This window comes from Salvelinus fontinalis, chromosome 9 (assembly GCF_029448725.1).
Source record: "Salvelinus fontinalis isolate EN_2023a chromosome 9, ASM2944872v1, whole genome shotgun sequence".
Lineage (NCBI taxonomy): Eukaryota > Metazoa > Chordata > Actinopteri > Salmoniformes > Salmonidae > Salvelinus > Salvelinus fontinalis.
The window spans coordinates 56,748,402-56,771,006 of NC_074673.1; the positions used below are offsets into that span (position 1 = coordinate 56,748,402).

General features: G+C 42.3%; 1 protein-coding gene across 3 annotated transcripts in view; it reads left to right on the forward strand.

The window, feature by feature from the left end:
* Positions 1-813: 813 nt before the first annotated feature.
* The window catches only part of ptdss2 (phosphatidylserine synthase 2), a 41,716-nt gene continuing 19,924 nt past the window's right edge, over positions 814-22,605 (forward strand). The window contains exons 1-4 of one of the 3 annotated variants that reach the window (XM_055934926.1): positions 814-917; positions 2,805-3,153; positions 9,150-9,251; positions 10,675-10,757. In XM_055934926.1, coding sequence (XP_055790901.1) covers positions 2,912-3,153; positions 9,150-9,251; positions 10,675-10,757 — 427 coding nt within the window. In that variant the 5' untranslated portion in view covers positions 814-917; positions 2,805-2,911. The other 2 variants (XM_055934929.1, XM_055934928.1) reach the window with 2 other exon arrangements.

The following is a 22,605-nucleotide window of genomic DNA, read 5'->3' on the forward strand; positions in this document are numbered from 1 at the left end:
CATTATAGATTGACCATCTATCAGGCTATTATCAAATAAAACCAAGAGAAGAGCCAATAGTGTTAGTGGTTGGGTCAGCCAGTTGGACTGTGCAGTGGGTAAATGACCTTTGTGTTAAATCTCCAGCTCATCAGTGGTTGTTTGAACCCACACAAAAGGAAGATATAGATGGTGTGACACTTTTTGGAGATTTTCGCCAGGATTTCTGTAGGATATTCCATATTCAGTCTGGTGAACAGATGTTCGCTATGATAATCTTCTGCTATCTACACATCCAGTCAAAGATCAATCATGACAAGATCTATCACTTTGACAAAAGTTTTTAACACTTTAGCCCAAGACATGTTCTGACAGTAGTGGAGTGACTAAGTATAAAAGACAGACTGATGTTGAGGCACTTAATCTGTTTTAGCCTATAGGCTAAAGGGGAATCAAGAACATTTGGGTTAAATTCAAATTATTTTTGGCTATTCAGTTGTATTGTTGCCTGCTGACAGACCTATTCTGCATTAATTGTAACCTGTCTTTTCTCCAGAATACATCTGAACACTCTTCAAATGTTCAAAAGAGAAACCATGGGGGAGATGTTTGAACCTGAAATTATGAATCACATAAGAAGAGTATTAGGGAAGCTATGAGCTATATAATATATATTTTATAGTCTTTACTTATACAGATTAGAAAATCAATATCTATATAGATCTATGTCAGTAATATAGATATTCTTATTCACTATAAATATTCTAAAGAAAATCTGTGGCACAGTTATCTTTGAGTAAAATAAATGACGAAAACGACACATTTGGTGACGCAATGGGATTATGTGTATGCTGATCCAGAAGGAAGTGACGACAAAAGCGGCCACCACAATATGTTTGTTCGCATCTCCTGAAATCATTTTCGAGCCAACGTTACAGGTAAGTTGGGTAGCAACAGTAGCTTTTCCACAAACTGGACGTTGCGTGGAGAGACAATTATTTGTGTAGCACTATCTAAGAGGGGAGTCGCCTTATGTGATCAACCCGTCGTTTACAAGCCAGTTATATGCGAATTTGACGACGCTCACATTCTATTTTTTTTGTTCGCGAGTCATCACTCTAGACCGCTAGACGGAATGCCCATGTGTCCAGGTTGGATTAGCTAACGTTAGCTACAGTTGCTAGCTTGGAGAGCTGTAGACACTGGGTCTGGCTTTATAGGCTATCATCAGTGGTTTGCAAATTGCGTAATGACTATCATTTATGTAACTATCCAGTTAGCCACAGTCTGACATTGAACTGATGTATTTAGCTATCTTATTTGCAGTGACACAACATTTGCGGGGTATGAACAGTTGGAATAAGTGGTACATTTCTTAGATTTGTGGTGGGTGGAAAATGGCTAGCTAGCTAGCGAGATGTTTTTTTTGTTCTTCGGCAATGTATCAATACAACAATGTTATTATAGCATAATCGTTGTGGCACGGGAACATTTGTAGCAAGTCATCGCGTTAATATAAATGTATACATTGTGTCATGTTTGCTTGTGTTGGCATGAATTGTCTGGCCCGGGCATTTACAAGGTCAATTAGAGAAAACAGCTCGTGGTAACACTGTTCTAACATGTCATTCATGAAGGACCAGTGCTATCCGGGGTCCATTGGACGTCCCTGCCCTTGATCGTGAATCTCAGTTCGATTACACACTATCCTCTCACCATTACAACAGAGGTTCGTTTATCTATATCGGGTCCGGATGGGAGAGCCCTAGGTTAATTTCGGAATTTATATCTGTATTTGTGATAATGATTTCCCTTTGTAGCCAATTCAATTTGGTGACAGAATTTTAAGTTTTAATCACTTAATAATTCATAAGCCATATAGCTATCAGTAAAAACGTGTATTAACGGGAAGGTCTTAGTTCACACAAGAAAAGGTAGACTATCATTATCATCCCTGCATGAGAGAAATAAGAAAATATCTTAAAGATATGTGGGTTTTTGGTAACAGAATTAAAGGAATACTTCGGGATTTTGGCAATGAGGCCATTCATCTACTCCTCACGAGTCCGACGAACTCGTGGATACCGTTTTTATGTCTCCGTGTCCAGTATGAAGGTAGTTTCGTGAGCCAATGCTAACTACCGTTAGCGCAATGAATGGAAGTCTAATGGGTATATAGACTTTCAGTCATTGCGCTATCGCTAGGTAGCAATTGTGCTAGTTAGCAACTTCCTTCAAACTGTACGCAGATAAATAAAATGGTATCTATAAGTTCTGACTGAGGAAGTATATAAAGAGCCTCTGCCAAAATCCCGAAGTATTCCTTAAAGGTCCAGGGCAATGTTTCTTAAACGTACACAAGGCAAATAATTTCTCAATAACTAAATATTTAAGTTATTAGTTGGCAGGGGTCTTCAGCATTGTTATGTTTTGATGTATTTCTTGCACCTGTTTAAAGGGATATTTAGGCAACGAGGCCCCTTTATCTACATCCCCAGAGTCGGATGAACTCGCGGATTTTTTCGAGACAATCCTAACTAGCGTTTGCGCAATGACTCGAAGTCTATGGTATCTGCTATCATACTAGCAGATACCACAGACTTGACTGGAAATCAATGGCAGGGTTTCCCAAACTCGGTCCAAATATAAAAGCCTTTGCTTATCCCTAACTTTTAGGATGGAAAATCTTTGAGGTGGTTACATATGCCGTAATTTCTCAAATATAGACTCCTAACTTTCATTTGACACCAGATTTAACATGCTCCCATGAACTTCACATGTGCTTTTCAATTAACGGTGTGTTTTACTATCTCAACCCGCTTCAGATGCTGACAGACTTGGGTGGGGCTGTTTTGGATGACACGCAGTGAAATAACAGAAGATATTCTGTTATAACAGAAGATATCTACTCAACCTAGGGATTCAGGTCACAATGACCAAGCCTGACTCGAAGAGGAGCAGCATGGCGCTTGTCACTGGCAAACCTGCCAATGCTGCGGAGGAGCAGGTCAATAATGTCTCATCGGACCCGTCAGTGTCCGGTTCTCCCCACCACGCAGTGACCCCGGCGACTCCAACCAAACACAAATCTGCTAAACAAGTTTCCCGAGACAACCTTTCTAGGCGAAACACGGAGTCTGAAGTATTCGATGACGGAACCAACACCTTTTTCTGGTGAGTGCTGCTGATCAATGGCAGGTCATTTTATTCTCCCAAACTGAAGGCTGTCATTGTTGGCTATTGACGTGACAGTGCCTGGGGCTCTTTAGAAAGGGACAGCTCTGCTATTTATGTGGGCTATGAATTCAAGGTTAAATGTAAATTTGTCACATGCCACTGGAATACAAGCTCGGACAGGTTTTTTATGCCCCCGTGTATTTGTGATGGACATTTTGAGTGTTTTTGGTGAGACAGATCTTTTGTCTCTGTTAAACTGAAAGCGACATGCCTAAAAAGTTACCTACCATTATCTCAGATTGTGAAATGTGTGTTCAATAAAAAAAAAAGTTGATTTTTTTTTTAACACTTTACAAAAATTAGTATGGGCTCTCTCCTCACTACCTATTGTTCCTGCAGACAGGAATTACCATCTTCAGATAAGGTTTTTATAAGATCTCTCCAAATAATTGTTGCCTGGAGCTCAAAAAGTATTCGTAGCAGTATGCAAATCAGAGAGCCAAATTAACAGCTCTTTCACAGATGTGATTCGGATCAAATCTAAAATAAAATATTTGTCACATGCCCCGAATAAAACGGGTGTAGACTTAACTGTGAAGTGCTTACTTAAGAGCCCTTCCCAACGATGCAGAGTAAAATAAGTTATAATAAAAGAAAATAGTAACACAAGGAATAAAATGCACAGGATGGAGCTATATACAGGGAGTACCAGATCAATGTGCAGGGGTATGAGGTATTTGAGGTAGATTTGTACATGAAGGCAGGGTAAAGTAACGAGGCATCAGGATAGATAAGAGTCAAATGAAGAACGGCGTTGCAGCATCATATGATAAGTGTAAAAGTGTGTATTCAAAGTATTTATACCCCTTGGCCCATTCTTCCTGAAAGAGCTGGTGTACCTGAGTCAGGTTTGTAGGCCTCCTTGCTCAGACGCTTTTTCAGTTCTGCCCACAAATGTCCTATAGGATTGAGGTCAGGTCTTTGTGATGGCCACTCCATGGGGACAGAGATCTTACTTTTTGGAGAAATGTCCTCTGGTCTGATGAAACAAAAATAGAACTGTTGGTCCTCGTCAACACTCACACCTGTGTTAACGAGAGAATCACTGACATGATGTCAGCTGGTCCTTTTGTGGCAGGGCTGAAATGCTGTGGAAATGTTTTTGGGGATTCAGTTCATTTGCATGGCAAAGAGGGACTTTACAATTAATTACAATTCATCTGATCACTTTTCATAACATTCTGGAGTAAATGCAAATTGCCATCATATGAGCCGAGGCAGCAGACTTTGTGAAAATTTTATATTTGTGTCATTCTCAAAACTTTTGACCATAATGACAAAGCAAAAACGTATTTTTACATTTTTTGCAAATGTATTAGAAATATATAAAAACATACATTATTTACATAAGTATTCAGATCCTTTGCTAAAAGATTTGAAATTGAGCTCAGGTGCATCCTGTTTTCAATTAATCATCCTTGATGTTTCTTGATTGGTGTCCACCTGTGGTCAACTTGATTGGTGTCCACCTGTGGTAAAGTACATTTATTGGACATGATTTGGAAAGGCACACACCTGTCTAAATAAGGTCCCGCAGTTGACATTGCACGTCAGAGCAAAAACCAAGCCTTGAGGTCGAATGAATTGTCCGTAGAGCTTTGAGACATGATTGTGTCGAGGCACATATCTGGGGAAGGATACCATTAATATTTCTGCAACATTGAAGGTCCCCAAGAACACAGTGGCCTCCATTCTTAAATAGAAGAAGTTTGGAAACCACCAAGACTCTTCCTAGAGCTGGCTGTCCCGCCAAACTGAGCAATCGGGGGAGAAGGACTTTGGTCAGGGAGGTAACCAAGAATCCAATGGTCACTGACAGAGCTCCAGAGTTCCTCTATGGAGATGGGAGAAACTTACAGAAAGACAACCATCTCTGCACCACTCCACCTATCAGGGCATTATGGTAGAGTGGCCAGACGGAAGCCACTCTTCAGTAAAAGGGACATGACAGCCTGCTTGGAGTTTGCCAAAAGCTACCTAAAGGACTTTGACCATGAGAAACCATATTCTCTGGTCTGATGAAAACAAGATTGAACTCTTTGTCCTGAATGCCAAGCGTCACGACCGGAGGAAACCTGGCACCATCCCTACGGTGACGCATGGTGGTAGCAGTATCATGCTGTGGGATGTTTTTCAGTGGCTGGGACTGGGAGACTAGTCAGGAAAGATTAACTGATCAAAGTACTGAGAGATCATTGATGAAGACCTCCGACTGGGGCGAAGGTTCACCTTCCAACAGGACAATGACCCTAAGACAATGCAGGAGTGGCTTCGGGACAAGTCTCTAAATGTCCTTGAGTGGCCTAGCCAGAGCTCGGACTTGAACCCAATCAAACATCCCTGGAGACGCTCCCCATCCAACCTGACAGAGCTTGAGAGGATCTGCAGAGAAGAATGGGAGAAACTCTCCAAATACAGGTGTTCCAAGCTTGTAGCGTCATATCCATGAAGACTCAAGGCTGTAATCGCTGACAAAGGTGCTTCAACAAAGTACTGAGTAAAGGGTCTGAATTCTTATGTAAATGTGATTTGTTTCAGGAAACTAGGCGTATGTTGCGTGTCACTACTTCACAGGAGCCATTTTGAACGTAAACATATTTTTTTAATCAAAAGGCATTTTTTGGGGCAGAAATGCCTCCTGGAACATGGGAACTTTCGTGTGCCTAATAACGAACTTGTATTCCATCTGGAAATATGAATTCAATTTTTAAATTGAGCCTAGTTGATTTAGCCACGGAAAAAGACAGGAATCTTCCCGCTAGCCATGATTGGCTGAGATAATGCATTGGCTGGACATGCAAAGAGGAATTTGGATTGATCTGCCATGTATCACGCTTCTGTCTATAACATGAGCTGGTCAGTATGTGTTGGTCATCCTTTCTAATGGGCCTTTTTTTGAAAGATATCATGTAGTAGAACTGCAAAAATGTAACATTGTGACCTCTTCACGACCTCCTTGGTGTGTTTGGACCACGTTAGTTTGTTGGTGATGTGGACATTACAGCCCTGTCGACGTTAATGGAGGCCTGTTCGGCCCGCTTTTTCCTATGGTCCACGATCAGCATCTTTGTCTTGCTCACATTGAGGGAGAGGGTGTTTTCCTGGCACCACACTGCAGTTCTCTGACCTCCCTACAGGCCGTCATCATTGTTGGTAATCCGGCCTACCACTGTTGTGTCGTCAGCAATCTTAATGATGGTGTTGGAGTCGTGTTTGGCCACGCAGTCGTGGGTGAACAGGGAGTATAGGAGGGGACTAAGCACGCACCCCTGAGGGGCCCCAGTGTTGAGGATTAGAGTGGCCTACCATTACCACCTGGGGGTGGCCCGTCAGGAAGTCCAGGATCCAGTTGCAGAGCGAGGTGTTTGGTCAAAGGGTTCTTAGCTTAGTGATGAGTTTTGTTGTCACTATGGTGTTAAATGCTGAGCTGTAGTCAATGATCAGCATTCTCACATTGGTGTTTCTTTTGTCCAGCTGGGAAAGGGCAGTGTAGAGTGTGATTGCCTCATCTGTGGACCTGTTGGTGCGGTATGTGAATTGGAGTGGGTCTAGGGTTCCGGGAGGATGCTGTTGATGTGCTCAATGACCAGCTTTTCAAAGCACTTCATGGCTACCGACGTGAGTGCTACGAGCGATAATCACTTACGCAGGTTACCTTCACTTCCTTGGGCACATGGACTATGGTGGTCTGCTTGAAACAACATGTAGGTATTATAGACTTGGTCAGGGACGAGTTGAAAATGTCAGTGAATACACTTGCCAGTTGGACCGCACATGCTTTGAGTACACGTCCTGGTAATCCGTCTGGCCCCACAGCTTTGAATTTTTACCTGTTTAAAGGTCTTGCCCACCGGCTACGGAGAGCGTGATCACGCAGTCGGCCGGAACAGCTGGTGCTCTCATGCATGCTTCAGTGTTGATTGCCGCATTTAGCTCGTCTGGTAGGTTCGTGTCACTGGGCAGCTCCCGGCTGGGTTTCCCTTCGTAGTCTATTAGTTTTCAAGCCCTGCCACATTCACTAATATTGACTCACTTCTTGCAGCAGGCATTATTGTTTTTGACAACTTTGTCAATTTTCTATCTCTCAATCACAAGCCCACGTGCTAATCAGTAGCTAGCTGATCTTTATATTTCAAGTTTAGCCAACTTAGATCTATTTGCTAACTAACAAGGCAGAACAGTTGAATCGTCATACACACCCTTCTGTCTGTCTCCAACTGTTTGAATAGCATGCTAGCCTGTCCACTTTGTTCAGATTTGAAATCAAGTGGCCTACCTTATTTCTCGCAATGATTGCACATTTGTAAAACAGACTTGACAGGTAGTATAACAGTCTTTGGCTAAAATGCTTCTAGCGGTACATGGTACAGCAATGCCATGTGTGACAAATTAAGCATTCAATTTCCAGAATCAATGTTAATTTGAATCTTCCCGTTTTAGTAGTGTCTGCTTTGAGGAGTAAAGGTTATCTTCTCTGTTACAGTAAAATGTGTTCCGGTGTCCATATGACCCAGACCAAACCTCAAATGCAATTAGCGAGTTGAAACCACTTGTCAGAGAGGGAAAAGTGATCTCATCTTTGTTGTTTTGAGTGGCACCGGGAGGGGCTTCTCCGGCAACTGAGTTAGGAAGGGCGCCTGTCTTTGTAGTGACGGGTGTATTGATACACCATCAGAAGTATAATTAACTGCACCATGCTCAAAGGGATATTCAATGCCTGCTTTTTTTTTTCGTTTTGCCCATCTACCAATAGATGCCCTTTTGTGGAAAACCTCCCTGGTCTTTGTGGTTTAAGCTGTGCTTGAAATTCACTGCTTGACTGAGGAACCTTTACAATTATCAGTATGTGTGTGGCGTAGAGCTGAGGTAGTCATTGAAAAATCATGTTAAACACTATCAATGCACACCGAGTGAGTCCTTGCAAGTTATTTAGACTTTTTAATTTTTTAAATTTTACTTCTGAACTTATTTAGGCTTGCCATAACAAAAGGATTGAATACTTATTGCCTCAAGATAATTCATCTTTTCATTTGTAAATGTAAAAAAAAAAAAAAATCCACTGACATTCTGGGGTATTTTGTGTATAGATCAGTGACACAATCTCAATTCAATCGATTTTAACTTCTTCAGGTTGTAACACAACAAAATGTAGATAAAGTCTAGGGGTGTGAATACTTTCTGAAGGCACTGTGTATACAGATCTCTGGTGTAAATGGGAAGGTGCACCCAGCACAGAAGGAGATGAGACCAAAAAGACCACATGAGAACAAGCGGGCATAAACGCTTGTTTAAATTTTTTAAAATAAATTGCGTTTGGAATATCGCGCGTAAACATAAGTCCAAATGAATTTAATGAATTGGATGTATCGCCTAGCCCTATTCTCACCCCGTCTCTCTCAAGAATGCTGGCAGACAGGCGTCGTACCTCAGAGGGATTCTGTGACCCCTGCGCTCAATGTCCTCTCCCGTTCTTCCACCCTTCTCCCTCCTTCCTCTATTGCTCTTTCACACCATTTACCCTCTTGAACAACCTCCGACCTATCGTTAACATTCCCTCTGTTTTTTCTTTTCCCTGCCCCTACCAGTCCTTTTGGGTAATCAGTGTCTGTAGATTGTGTGTGCATACTTGAAACATGCAATGTGGCCTGTTCCTATGCAGCACACTTAACTGTGGGGAAAAGGAAACTCTCTTAAGTGTACTCAAACTAGGATGCTGTATGGAGGAATGGTATAACAGCCCAGTATCAGCACATGCATGGCAAAGTGGACATTAACTATCTGTTGTCATTGAACTGAATTCGCCCAAAAAGCTCAACTTTCTCTTAGTCACGTCTGCTCATTGCATGTCCAGCCAATGAATGTTGCTGATTCTACTTGCCACACTGTCATTGATTGCCTTTCTCTCTCCTCACCCTCCCTCTCTCTCGTTGCAGGAGAGCACATACAGTCACTGTGCTGTTCATTCTCACATGCGTGTTGGTCTATGTCACTCTGTTGGAGGAGACACCCCAGGATACGACGTACAACACTAAAAGGTCAGCCATTCGGTTCCGCACTCACGCCGTCTCTTCCATGACGTCCTGTATAATCATGCACTTACACGCACTTAGTCACGACTGCTTGTGTCAAATGAGTCACTTCCGCCTCCGAACCAGCCAGTCACCTTCAGCCCAGCTGGCTTGTAGCGCAGTCAGCACACAGACTTTTAGGTTCCTCCTATTTTTTTTTAGCTTGGACTGTTCCGTTCTTGAGCACTTTATTTTGAAATGTCAAAATATATGTTGCACGGTAGTAATACGTGCTCAACTCGTACTAAGTTCTGTAGCGTAAAGATGCTGTGAAGCCTAGTAGAAATCGCACTATTATGAAAGAGATGGCCAGCGCTTAAATATTAACGACTGTTGGAGAATACATCTAAGATGGCAAGGCGTAGATATAATGTGGGGGAAAAGCTAGGTTTTGACTAATGGATGCTTCGGAGACCAGAGGACTGTTTCTTTTCCCACTCCCCTGCTTTGGTACTAGTCATTAACATCTACTTTTTTTTTGTACATTTTGGGACTATAATGTAAGTAAGAACTTGAAGAGCCTTTGCATGGTCTTAAGCAATTGCAGTGAGTTTTGCGAGCAGAGGAATTTGGCAGCATTGGGGAGTCTTCAGACAGAGGAAGTGTGTTTGCACGCTTGTTTCTGTGTGTAGTATGCGTGCCGGCGTTACTTAGGAGTTAACCCCAACCAGCTATTCCTGTTATCTGTACTGACAATCCGACGGTCATTAACGGGATTTGCCGTGGTCAGCGAGGCCCAGATTAGAGCCCGCTACAACTCCCCCCCCCCCCCCCCCCCCCCCCCCGGGTCACAACCGATGGCACTGCCCTACTGCATGCCTGGCTGAAAGCCTTCACCTGAATGTACTGATCCCCTGGGGGTGGTTGACTCACGCACCTGGGATTTCTCACCTTGTCGCCTCTTCAGTCACGTGCACTGATCTGAAAGGACATGATGGATAAAAGCACACATGCCCTCCTAGGCGTAATGCCGTTTGCAATATTGTGTCGATCCAGGTCTCTCAGATGGGTGTGGTGAAAGGAGATGAGGCTGTGTGGATTGAGATACAACCCTGAATGCCTTATAGCGAGCATGCCACATATACTCAGCTTGCCTGGGCCCTGTCGTTAACTTTCCTGGTCTTCGACCTCTCAAACTTGCTCTTTCACCCACCTTGACCTACAGAAAGAACCTCTAAGGAGGGTTGAAAGTAAAATTATGATTTATGCTCTTTAGCCAAAACATTGGTCAAATACTATTTCAATGCAAACCATGTATTCCAGTCCATGTATTTAGACGTCATAATATTCTAAATGTATATTTTAGTCGTCCTGTAAAGAGGACTGAGCTGTATGTGAGTTTATCATTCGTTGTTCTATTTACTTAAGTCTGCTTGTGCTTTTCTACCAGAGGGATCGTGGCCAGTATCCTTGTGTTCCTCTGCTTTGGAGTGACTCAAGCCAAAGATGGCCCGTTCACCAGACCACATCCAGGTAACACCACCTCCACCCGCAGGGCAAATACCCTTCACATTTCTGCTTCTCCATGCTGTTGTACTTCAGTTAATACGAGCCTGCCAGTCCTCAGAAGTTGCAGACAGTGTAAGCCTTTTGATACGTAGGCTGTGTGCATTGACATATGATACGGGACACGCTCGCAGCAAAACAACATCCTGTCCAACGAGACACCGCTAGTGAGTCAACATGGTCACTTTTACACTTTGAAAGAAGAAAAGAGGAAGTTGACGCTTTTGTGAAACTGAAAAGCGGCATCCCTCTAATATTCTTCCCAAGATACGGTGAGTCACTGCTTTCAACGGCGGTGGTGCTGCAGCAGCACTGTGTACATGTCAAACCATTAAAAAGTTGCCAACTGCCGTGGCAAGCACAGGTGTTAAATCAAACTCTCTAATGGTGCAGTGCTCTCTGGTGTTTTATTTTTATATCTCACCTTTATTTGAACCAGGTAGGCCAGTTGAGAACCAGTTCTCACTTACAGCTACGACCTGGCCAAGATAAAGCACAGCAGTGCGACACAAACAACAGAGTTACACATGATATGAACCAAACATGCAGTCAATAACACAATAGAAAAGTCTATATACATTGTGTGCAAATGTGGTGAGATTAGGGAGGTAGGGCAATAAATAGGCCGTAGTGGCGAAGTAATTACAATTAGCAATTAACAGTGGAGTGCTAGATGGGCAGATGATGAATGTGCAAATAGAGATACTAGGGTGTAAAGAGCAGGTATGTTCTTCTTCCTCTGAAAATGTCTTTAGTGGGGAGAGAAAGAATGCCTGTCTGCTTTTAGATCAATAGAGATGTTTGGAGGCACAGCAATGGAGTGGGTCATGAAGACTATCCCGACTGTGTGTAAAGTGCATACAGATTACATAGGGATTACATTGCAATGGAGTGGGTCATGAAGACTATACCGACTGTGTGTAAAGTCATACAGATTACATACACTGCATCAGATTACATTACAATGGAGTGGGCCATGAAGACTATCCCGACTGTGTGTAAAGTGCATACAGATTACATAGGGATTACATTGCAATGGAGTGGGTCATGAAGACTATACCGACTGTGTGTAAAGTCATACAGATTACATACACTGCATCAGATTACATTACAATGGAGTGGGCCATGAAGACTATCCCGACTGTGTGTAAAGTGCATACAGATTACATAGGGATTACATTGCAATGGAGTGGGCCATGAAGACTATACCGGCTGTGTGTGAAGTACATACAGATTACATAGGGATTACATTGCAATGGAGTGGGCCATGAAGACTATCCCGACTGTGTGTAAAGTACATACAGATTACATAGGGATTACATTGCAATGGAGTGGGCCATGAAGACTATCCCGACTATGTGTAAAGTACATACAGATTACATACACTGCATCAGATTACATTACAATGGAGTGGGCCATGAAGACTATCCCGGCCTGTGTGAAATACATACAGATTACATACTCTGCATCAGATTACATAGGAATTACATTATAATGGAGTGGGCCATGAAGACTATACCGGCTGTGTGTGAAATGCATACAGATTACATACACTGCGTCAGATTACATAGGGATTACAATACATCCGCCAAATCCAGTTTCGTACGTCGGACTGCCAGATGGTGAAGCGTGATTTGTCACTCCAGAGAACACATTCCCACTGCTCCAGAGGCCAATGGCGGCGCGCTTTACTCCACTCCAGCCAATGCTTGCCGTTACTCATGGTGATGTTAGGCTTGTGTGCGGCTGCTCGGTCATGGAAAACCATTTCATGATGCTCCCGACGAACAGTTCTTGTGCTGACGTTGCTTCCAGAGGCAGTTTTGAACTTGGAAGTGAGTGTTGCAACCGAGGACAGACTATTTTTACACGCTTCAGGACTCTGCGGTCCCATCCTATGAGCTTTTTACCTACCACTTTGCGGTTGAGCTGTTGTTGCTCCTAGACGTTTCCATTTCACAGTAACAGCACTTACAGTTGACCGGGGCAGATCTAGCAGGGCATACATTTATTAAAATTGTATGTATTACGAACTGACTTGTTGGAAAGGTGTCATCCTATGACGGTGCCACATTGAAAGTCACTGAGCTCTTCACTAAGGCCATTCTACTGCCAATGTTTGTCTGAAGATTGCATGACTGTGTGCTCAATTTTATAGCCTTGTCAGCAACGGGTGTGGCTGAAATAGCCAAATCCACAAACTTTAAGGGGTGTTCACATGCTTTTGTGTGTGTGTATATAGTGTATCTATACTGAATAAAATTATTTCTCTCAAATTTTGTGCATAAATTTGTTTATATTCCTGTTAGTGAGCATTTCTCCTTTGCCAAGATAATCCATCCACCTGACAGGGGTGGCATATCAAGACGCTGATTAAACAGCATGATCATTACACAGGTACACCGAGTGCTGGGGACAATAAAAGGCTACTCGAAAATGTGCAGGTGCACGCACACAAGACAATGCCACAGATGTCTCATGTTTTGAGGGAATTGGCATGCTGACTGCAGGAATGTCCATCAGAGCTGTTGCCAGAGAATTGAATGTTCATTTCTCTACCATAAGTTGCCTCCAATGTCGTTTCCGAGAATTTGGCAGTACGTTCAACCGCAGATCAAGTGTAACGAAGCCAGCCCAGGACATCCACTACCCGGCTTCTTCACCTGCGGCATGGCCTGAGACCAGCCACCCGGACAGCTGATGAAACTGGGGGTTTGTACACCAAAGAATTTCTGCACAAACTGTCAGGAACCGTCTCTGGGAAGTTCATCTGCGTGCTCGTCATCTCCACCAGGGTCTTGACCTGACTGCAGTTTGGCGTCGTAACCAACTTCAGTGGGCAAATGGTTGAAAAATTGGTGGCCACCTGGGCAAATTTGAAACTTTTTGAGCCTGACATCGAGCCATCCTCAAGGTTGGAAAGTGACAGTGAAGATGAGGCCTCAGAGACTGATGGCCAAGAGTTGGACATTGAGGAGGATCAAGGATAAGACATGGAAGCCTGAGAGGAAGACAACCAAAGCTTTAGTTTCTAGACTATCGTTTTACAGATGTATGTTGAAAACGTTTTTGGGAGATGCAATGGATAATTGGGGATCATTCAATATACAATTTCTTTTATTGTTCAGTGAAATTATCCCATGCGAAGAATCGACTCATTTAAAGTTCAATTCGTAACTAAATTGTTTTTTTATTTCTATTAGAAGTATTAATCATTTGCAATGTATACTTATGATACTGTAGAAGGTTTATGTTTCTGTCTCCATATGATATGGTAAATATATCCACTGCAAAAAACTACATTTAAAAACTACATCTACATTTAAATGTTATTAATGTTCATTTGCATATATTCCCGTTAATTCCCACGGAAAGTTTCCACCTCTGAGTATTCCCCAAAATGTGCAACACTAGTTGGGTCATTGTCCTGTTGAAAAACAAATGATAGTCCCACTAAGCGCAAACCAGATGGGATGGTGTACCGCTGCAGAATGCTGTGTTAGCCATGCTGGTTAAGTGTGTCTTGAATTCTAAATAAATCAATGTCACCAGCAAAGCACCCCCACACCATCTCACCACCTCCATGCTTCACGGTGGGAACTACACATGCAGAGATCATCCTTTCACTTACTCTGCGTTTCACAAAGACACGGCAGTTGGACCCCAAAATCTCAAATTTAGACTCAGAACAGATTTCCACCGGTCTGTCCATTGCTTGTGTTTCTTGGTGTCCTTTAGTAGTGGTTTCTTTGCTGGAATTTGACCATGAAGGCTTGATTCACGCACTCTCTGAACATTCGATGTGTCCGTTACTTGAACTCTGAAGCATTTATTCGGGCTGCAATTTCTGACGTGCCGTTAACTCTAATGAACTTATCTTCTGCAGCAGAGGTGTCTCTGGATCGTCCTTTTTCATCATAGCGCTTGGTTTTTGCGACTGCACTTTAACCTGTCTAGGACTGGAACCCCTCGCCAACAGCCAATGAAATTGCAGGGCGCCAAATTCAATCAACAGAAATCTCATAATTCAATTTTCTCAAACATACAAGTATTAGACACCATTTTAAAGATACAATTCTCGTTAATCCAACCACAGTGTCCCGATTTTTCAAAAAAGCTTTTCGGCGAAAGCAGAATATATCATTGTTAGGTCAGCAACTAGTCTGCATACAGCGATTTTTCTTTTTTCTTTTTTTTTTATAAAAATTCAACCAAAGAGAGGAGTCACACAAAGCAGAAATATTGATAAAATTAATCACTGACCTTTGATATTCTTCAGCAGATGACACTCCCGGGACAACATGTTACTCAATACATGTATGTTTTGTTCGATCAAGTTCATATTTATATCCAAAAACCTCAGTTTACATTTGGCTTGCCTCTTAAACATCCCATGAATTTGTACAGAGCCACATCAAATAACATAAATATTTATAATAAACATTGATACAAGTGTTAGTCACAGATTTAAAGATATACTTCTCCTTAATGCAACCGCTATGTCAGATTTTGAAAACTTTATTGAAAAAGAAAACCATGCAATAATCTGAGTACGGCGCTCAGAGAACGACACAACCCAAGAAGATATCCGCCATGTTGGAGTCAACATAAGTCAGAAATAGCATTATAAATATTCACTTACCTTTGATCTTCGTCAGAATGCACTCCCAGGAATCCCAGTTCCACAAATGTTTGATTTGTTACATGAAGTCCATTTATGTCCAAATTACTCCTTTTGGTTCGCGCGTTCAGTACACAATCTAAATTCACGACGCGCGGGCAGGTCCAGGCAAAAGTTCAGACAAAAAGTCATATTACAGTCTGTAGAAACATGTCAAACAAAGTATAAAATCAATCTTTAGGATGTTTTTAACATAAATCTTCAATAATGTTCCAACCGGAGAATTCCTTTGTCTTCAGAAATGCGATGGAACGCGAGCTACCTCTCACGTGAACGAGTGTCACGAGCTCAGAGCATTCTGCCATACCTCTGACTCATTCCCCTCTCATTCGGCCCCACTTCACAGTAGAAGTATCAAACAAGGTTCTATAGACTGTTGACATCTAGTGGAAACCATAGGAAGTGCGACCTGACCCATATCCCACTATCTTCAATAGGGAATGAGTTGAAAAACAACCAACCTCAGATTTCCCACTTCCTGGTTGGATTTGTTTCTCAGGTTTTTGCCTGCCATATGAGTTCTGTTATACTCACAGACATCATTCAAGCAGTTTTAGAAACTTGAGTGTTTTCTATCCAAATCTAATAATATGCATATATTAGCAACTGGGACTGAGTAGCAGGCAGTTTACTCTGGGCACGCTTTTCATCCAAATGTGAAAATGTGGTCCCCTATCCATAACAAGTTAACTTTAAAAGTTCTTAATGTTCCTCATTGACCTTCATGTTATGATGGACTGTTTGTCTTTTTTTTTTTTTTTGCTGTTCTTGCCATAATATGTACTTGGTCTTTTACCAAATAGGTCTATCTTCTGTATACCACCCTTATATTTTCACAACACAACTAATTGGGAAATTACATTATTTTATACAAATGCTCATATTTTAAGTGATATCTTCTCAAAGGTAGGGGTGAAAATGATTGAACCCATGTTTTCATTATCTTTCAATACCTCCCCTTGTGATGCTTAACAGCACCATGCCCTTTTCCAAAAATGATTTTAATGAGTTGGTGAACACATTGGAAGGGATCTTGAACCATTACAGAAACCTTCAAGCCACAGATACCCTTCATCTGCACTTATGGACTGCCCTCTTCAATTCAAGCCACATATTTTGATGTGGGCTTGGGGTTATTGTCTCGCTGAAAGATCCACTTGCGACCAAGGTTCAGCCTCCTGGTAGAGGCCACCAGGTTTTTGGCAAAAACATCCTGGTGCTGGGTAAAGTTCAAGATTTCGTTGACTAGGGCTGCACGATATGGGCAAATCTAATTGCGTTTTAATTATTTTTTTTTACCAAATATTGCGATTTTACTTGTGATTTCGCTCAAAACACTTAGGTGAACTGCTGGAATCATAGAGACAAATTGTATTTCTATGGTTGGTGTTTGGAATGACAGCTAATGAGAACACCAGGTACAGTAGAATTTGTCGTGACCTGGTAGGAGCCGAAGTGTTGGTTGGAGTTTCCCAGGGGACCCTTTTTCCAAAAATTGCAGCCTGTTGCGATATGGAAATTGCACATGGCAACATTGCAATTTCGATCAATTGTGCAGTCCTACTATTGACCCGTTCACTAGGGGTTTTGAACAGAATCCCCCAGTTTCTGTCACACACTCCTGGGTCTTTTTTGTGCAGTCTTTTGCAAACTACAATTGGCCTGTTTTGGAACCACCTGTGGTTCCACTGTGAAACGGTTCAGTCTGAACACAGAGACAGAGGAACTGGCTTCATCCCCCGGCTGCACCCAGCAGTGTGTGACTGAAACAGACACTGGAATGTTCCGTTCACAACTCTAATATAAAAATGGAGGGGTGGAGGTGAGCCTCTCATAGCCTTTTGCGGTGGGGAGTGGCAGGCGCAGGGCAGGAATTTGGGCTGGTGTTGACACCCGGCCTTGGATACTCTCGCTCTCAACCCATTCACCCCTCGGTCGTCTACCGACAAACACGTTTTCCGACTCGTTGAGCCTGCAGAGTAAGGCTGCACGGTAAATCTAATTCAGATTTGAAATTGACATGTGCAATATCCATATCGTAAGAGGCTGCGATTTTTCTCCTTTGATCCTCCTTTAATACAACAAGCGGCCTCTCTTACTCTATGCATGGCATGCACATGATGGCCAGTGACAAGTGTCCCCACTTAGAGCGCGCAGTTAGATGCTGGTGAGGAGAGAAAGGGCTTTACCAAAGACGGTACACTATGACGTTTAGGAACTCTGCGTCTTTACATCAGTGCGTGTTCAAAACATGAGTGCTGCTAATTGTTTAAAAACAAATGCTAAATTAAAAACTCCATAATGTAATAAGTGCTACGCTTAAAGCACACTATTTTGATGATCGTATAAAAAATGTGTTTGTTATATGTAGGTGTAATGATCCTATTATCATATGTAGCCTATAACAATGTTGGAAAAGATTTGTTTCATTTGGTCTTGTATTCTGTTAGCAAAGTATGTATTAATCCATATGATCTCATTTTAGAAGTGATGTTCTCTACCCGGACAGTTGTTTTAACTTGGTAATTTCGTCAGTGTTGGAAAATTGCAATTCATGATCACATATCTGCCCCCCCCCCCCCAAAATCGCGCAGCCTTGCAGAGCCAGATTTGGCCTTTTTCTGTGTGTCGTTTCAAGCACCACCAGTTTAACACCTTTTTGTTTATTTAATCACGGCATGTGCGTTGGTCAGGAACAGTGGAAACTGGGAATTTGTCTTTTACAACTTGTCCCATTCAGCTGTGAAGTTCTGAATTGGGATTTGAATAGTAGCTCAGTCCTGTGAAACAATTTGTGGGGGTTCAGTTTTGGGGCCTAGCTGTGAGGAATTTAAATGCCCTCTTATAATCTAGAGTGCTACCCCTTTTGTATTAAAACATTTATGATGGGGGTTAAGTTAGCATTGATAAGCTAGTAAAGAAGCAGTAAAGCTAATCATGGGAGACTTTAACATGTGCAATCTGAACATTTACCATCATATCAGCAATATGTTACATGTCCTACCTGAAATTAAACCTGTCTGAACCTCTGTGGTAATGTCACAGGTGCATATTTTTCCAAGGCACTACCCAATCTTAGGAGTTCAGATCATAACATAGTTCAGCTCATCTGACTCTACAAACCGTGTTTGTAGCGCGAGAAGGCTAAAAAGGGGAGATTAAAAGCTGGATTCCTGACGCCCTCCATGACTGTAGAGTCCACTGACTTGGCGGCCCTGATGGACATTGCCGATGACCTGGAAGTGCCAGCGGATACTGTCTGAGTACGTCCGTTTCTGTGAGGATCTCGTTATTCCCAAAAAGAAAGTCTCAACGTCTTCCCCGATAATAAACCGTGGGTAACTCTGGAATTTAAAAAGTTGTTTTTGAATCAGGTGGCACTAAAGAGAAAATGAGAAATATTCAGAGGCAACTCAAAAGCAAGATCAAGGAGTGCAAGGCAGCATACAAAGACAAATAAGAAAACATTTTCAAGGACAGTAGGAAAGCCTGGCAAGGGCTACAAACCATCACAGGCTACAAACCAAAGAGCCATTGTATATTCAGCAAAAAAAGAAACGTCCCTTTTTCAGGACCCGGTCTTTTAAAGATAATTAGTAAAAATCCAAAACTTCACAGATCTTCATTGTAAAGGGTTTAAACACTTTTTCCCATGCTTTTCAATGAACCATAAACAATTAATGAACATGCACCTGTGGAACGGTTGTTAAGACACTAACAGCTTACAGACGGTAGGCAATTAAGGTCACAGTTATGAAAACTTAAGACACTAAAGAGGCCTTTCTACTGCCTCTGAAAAACATCAATACAAAGATGCCCAGGGTCCCATTTGCATGAATGTGCCCTTAGGGATGTTGCAAGGAGGCATGACGACTGCAGATGTGGCCAGGACAATAAATTGCGATGTCCGTACTGTGAGACGTCTAAGACAGCGCTACAGAGAGACAGGACGGACAGCTGATCATCCTCGCAGTGGACGCACAGGATCGGTACCTCCAAACATCACACCTGCGGGGCAGGCACTGGATGGCAACAACTGTCCGAGTTGCACCAGGAACGCACAATCCCTCCAGTGCTCAGACTGTCCTCAATAGGCTGAGAGAGGCTGGACTGAGGGCTTTGTAGGCCTGTTGTAAAGCAGGTCCTCACCAGACATCACCGGCAACAACATCGCCTATAGGCACAAACCCACCTTCGCTGGAACAGACAGGACTGGGAAAAAAGTGCTCTTCAGTGACTAGTCACGGTTTTGTCTCACGATGGGTGATGGTCGGATTCGCGTTTATAGTCGATGGAATGAGCGTTACACTGAGGCCTGTACTCTGGCGCGGGATCGATTTGGAGATGGAGGGTCCGTCATGGTCAGGGGCAGTGTCACAGAATCATTGGACTGAGGTTGTCATTGCAGGCAATCGGAAGACATCCTCTTCTCTCATGTGGTAACTTTCCTGCAGGCTCATCCTGACATGACCCTCCAGCATAACAATGCCACCAGCCATACAGTTCGTTCTGTGTGTGATTTCCTGCAAGACAGGAATGTCAGTGTTCTGCCATGGCCAGCGAAGAGCCTGGATCTCAATCCCATTGAGCACGTCTGGGACCTGTTGGATCGGAGGGTGAGGGCCAGGTCCATTCCCCCCAGAAATGTCCGGGAACTTGCTGGTGCCTTGGTGAAAGAGTGGGGTAACATCTCACAGCAAGAACTGGCAAATCTGGTGCAGTCCATGAGGAGGAGATGCTTTGCAGTACTTAATGCAGCTGGTGGCCACACCAGCTACTGACTTACTTTTGATTTTGAACCCCCCTTTGTTCAGGGACACATTATTCCATTTCTGTTAGTCACATGTCTGTGGAACATGTTCAGTTTATGTGAACAGTTTCTATTGTAGGTTTGAAGTGTGATTTTACATCGCAGCAGAAAGTGTCCTTGGACAGTATAGACAGCATACCAGCTGTGGATATATAGATCGCTGTGAATAACGTCAAGCAACACTTTCAATGTGTCAAACCACAAATCATATGGTCCAGACGGCATCAGCAGCAATGCGTTTCAGCCATACGCTGACCAGTACGCGTTACCGTTCCAAAAGCTGTTCCAGCTATCACTGAACCGTGGGATAATTCCAGGTACTGATTGGCCCAGTACCTAAAAACAACAGGCCAAAAGGCAAATAGTGTTGTGGAAATTGTATTCATTGACTTAGATAGCGCGTTTAACACCATCCAACTGTACCTACTGGTGGATAAACTGGTGAATTTGGGTGTCAACTCTACTGGTCAAGTGGATTAATAGTTTCTTTGTAAACTGTACTCAACAAGTGAATTTTAACTCTGCATATCTCTACATCTAGAACGGTGAATACGGGAGTCCCTCAAGGTTGCGTACTTTCACCAGTACTGTACATACTTGCGGTCCTTATTAGTGACTCAGTTTTGGGGTTATTTACTGTTTTTTCCCGTTAACCCCCTAGAGTCGATTGACTCACCAGTGCATCAATCTAATTTACATTTTAAAAAATTCCCAGCAATATCTGTCAGTTTAAACGGAAGATATCTGTCACGGGACTCATCTGAAGGTAACCGGTACCGGTAAAAAAAAGGAATGGAAGTATGAAGGTAGTTTTGTGAGTTATTTTTTATATCTGCTAGATTTAGGACAGATGAGTCAACCTGGTTTCTTATGATACATTTTTGGACTGTCCTTTTTGCCATTTATGTATGTGTTATTCAATGTGGGATTTAGTTAGTTGTAAAGGCCAAAATCTATATGTTTGTGGGATACCTGAGGGGGTCCTAAAATTCGAAATCAAATCGCTAAATGATCGATAGTATGACCATCTTAAAACAATTCCATATGTCAGTTTAGCACTCCACGTCTATTCCAACGTTTTAGACTCTAAAGAATTAACTTCTACTGCCTCAGAAACCCGGATCCGGGAGCACCCCCCACCCCCCACACACTGTTTAGCATAGCTAGCATAGCTTCACAAGTAGATAGTAGCATCTAAATATCATTAAATCACAAGTCCAAGACACCAGATGAAAGATACAGATCTTGTGAATAAAGCCACCATTTCCGATTTTTAAAATGTTTTACAGGGAAGACACAATATGTAAAGATGTACATCTATTACCTAAAAACACATTAGCATAATCCACCATCTTTTATTTGTCCACCAACACCAGTAGCCATCACCAATTCGGCTAAACTAAGATATTTATAGCCCCTAACCAACAAAAAAACTCATTAGATGACAGTCTGATAACATATTTATGGTATGGGATAGGTTTTGTTAGAAAAAAGTGCATATTTCAGGTAGCTGCCATAGGTTACAATTGCACCCACCGTCACAAATGGACTAGAATAATTACAATGAGCAACGTGTTTACCTAACTACTAATCATCAAACATTTCGTAAAAATACACAGCATACACGAATCGAAAGACACAGATCCTGTGAATACAGACAATATTTCAGATTTTCTAAGTGTCTTACAGCGAAAACACAATAAATCGTTATATTAGCGTAGCACATAGCACATAGCAGCCCAGCATTGATTCTAGCCAAAGTGAGCGATAAAAGTCAACATCGCCAAAAGATATTAATTTTTTCACTAACCTTCTCAGAATTCTTCCGATGACACTCCTGTAACATCATTTTACAATATACATATACAGTTTGTTCGAAAAGGTGCATATTTAGCCATACAAAACCGTGGTTACACAATGAAAATAGTAGCAAAACAAGCCTGAAAATGTCGGTCGCCATCTTTCAGAGTGATCTGGTTTAATTAATAGCTAATCATATACTTGACTAAAAAATACAGGGTTTACAGGAATCGAAAGACAAATTAGTTCTTAATGCAACCGCTGATTTACATTTTTAAAATTATCCTTACTTTTCAATACAGGGTTCGCCAAGTGAAGCTATACCAAACAAAATGGCGAAATGTGCGTTTAAAATATTTCGACAGAAACACGATTTATCATATTAAATATTGCTTACTTTGAGGTGTTCTTCCATCAGATTCTTGGGCAATGTATCCTTTCTATGTTATAAACGTCTTTTGGTCGATAGATGTCCTCTGTCCTTCGAAATGTCCACCACCAACGACCGACACCCCAAAACGTGT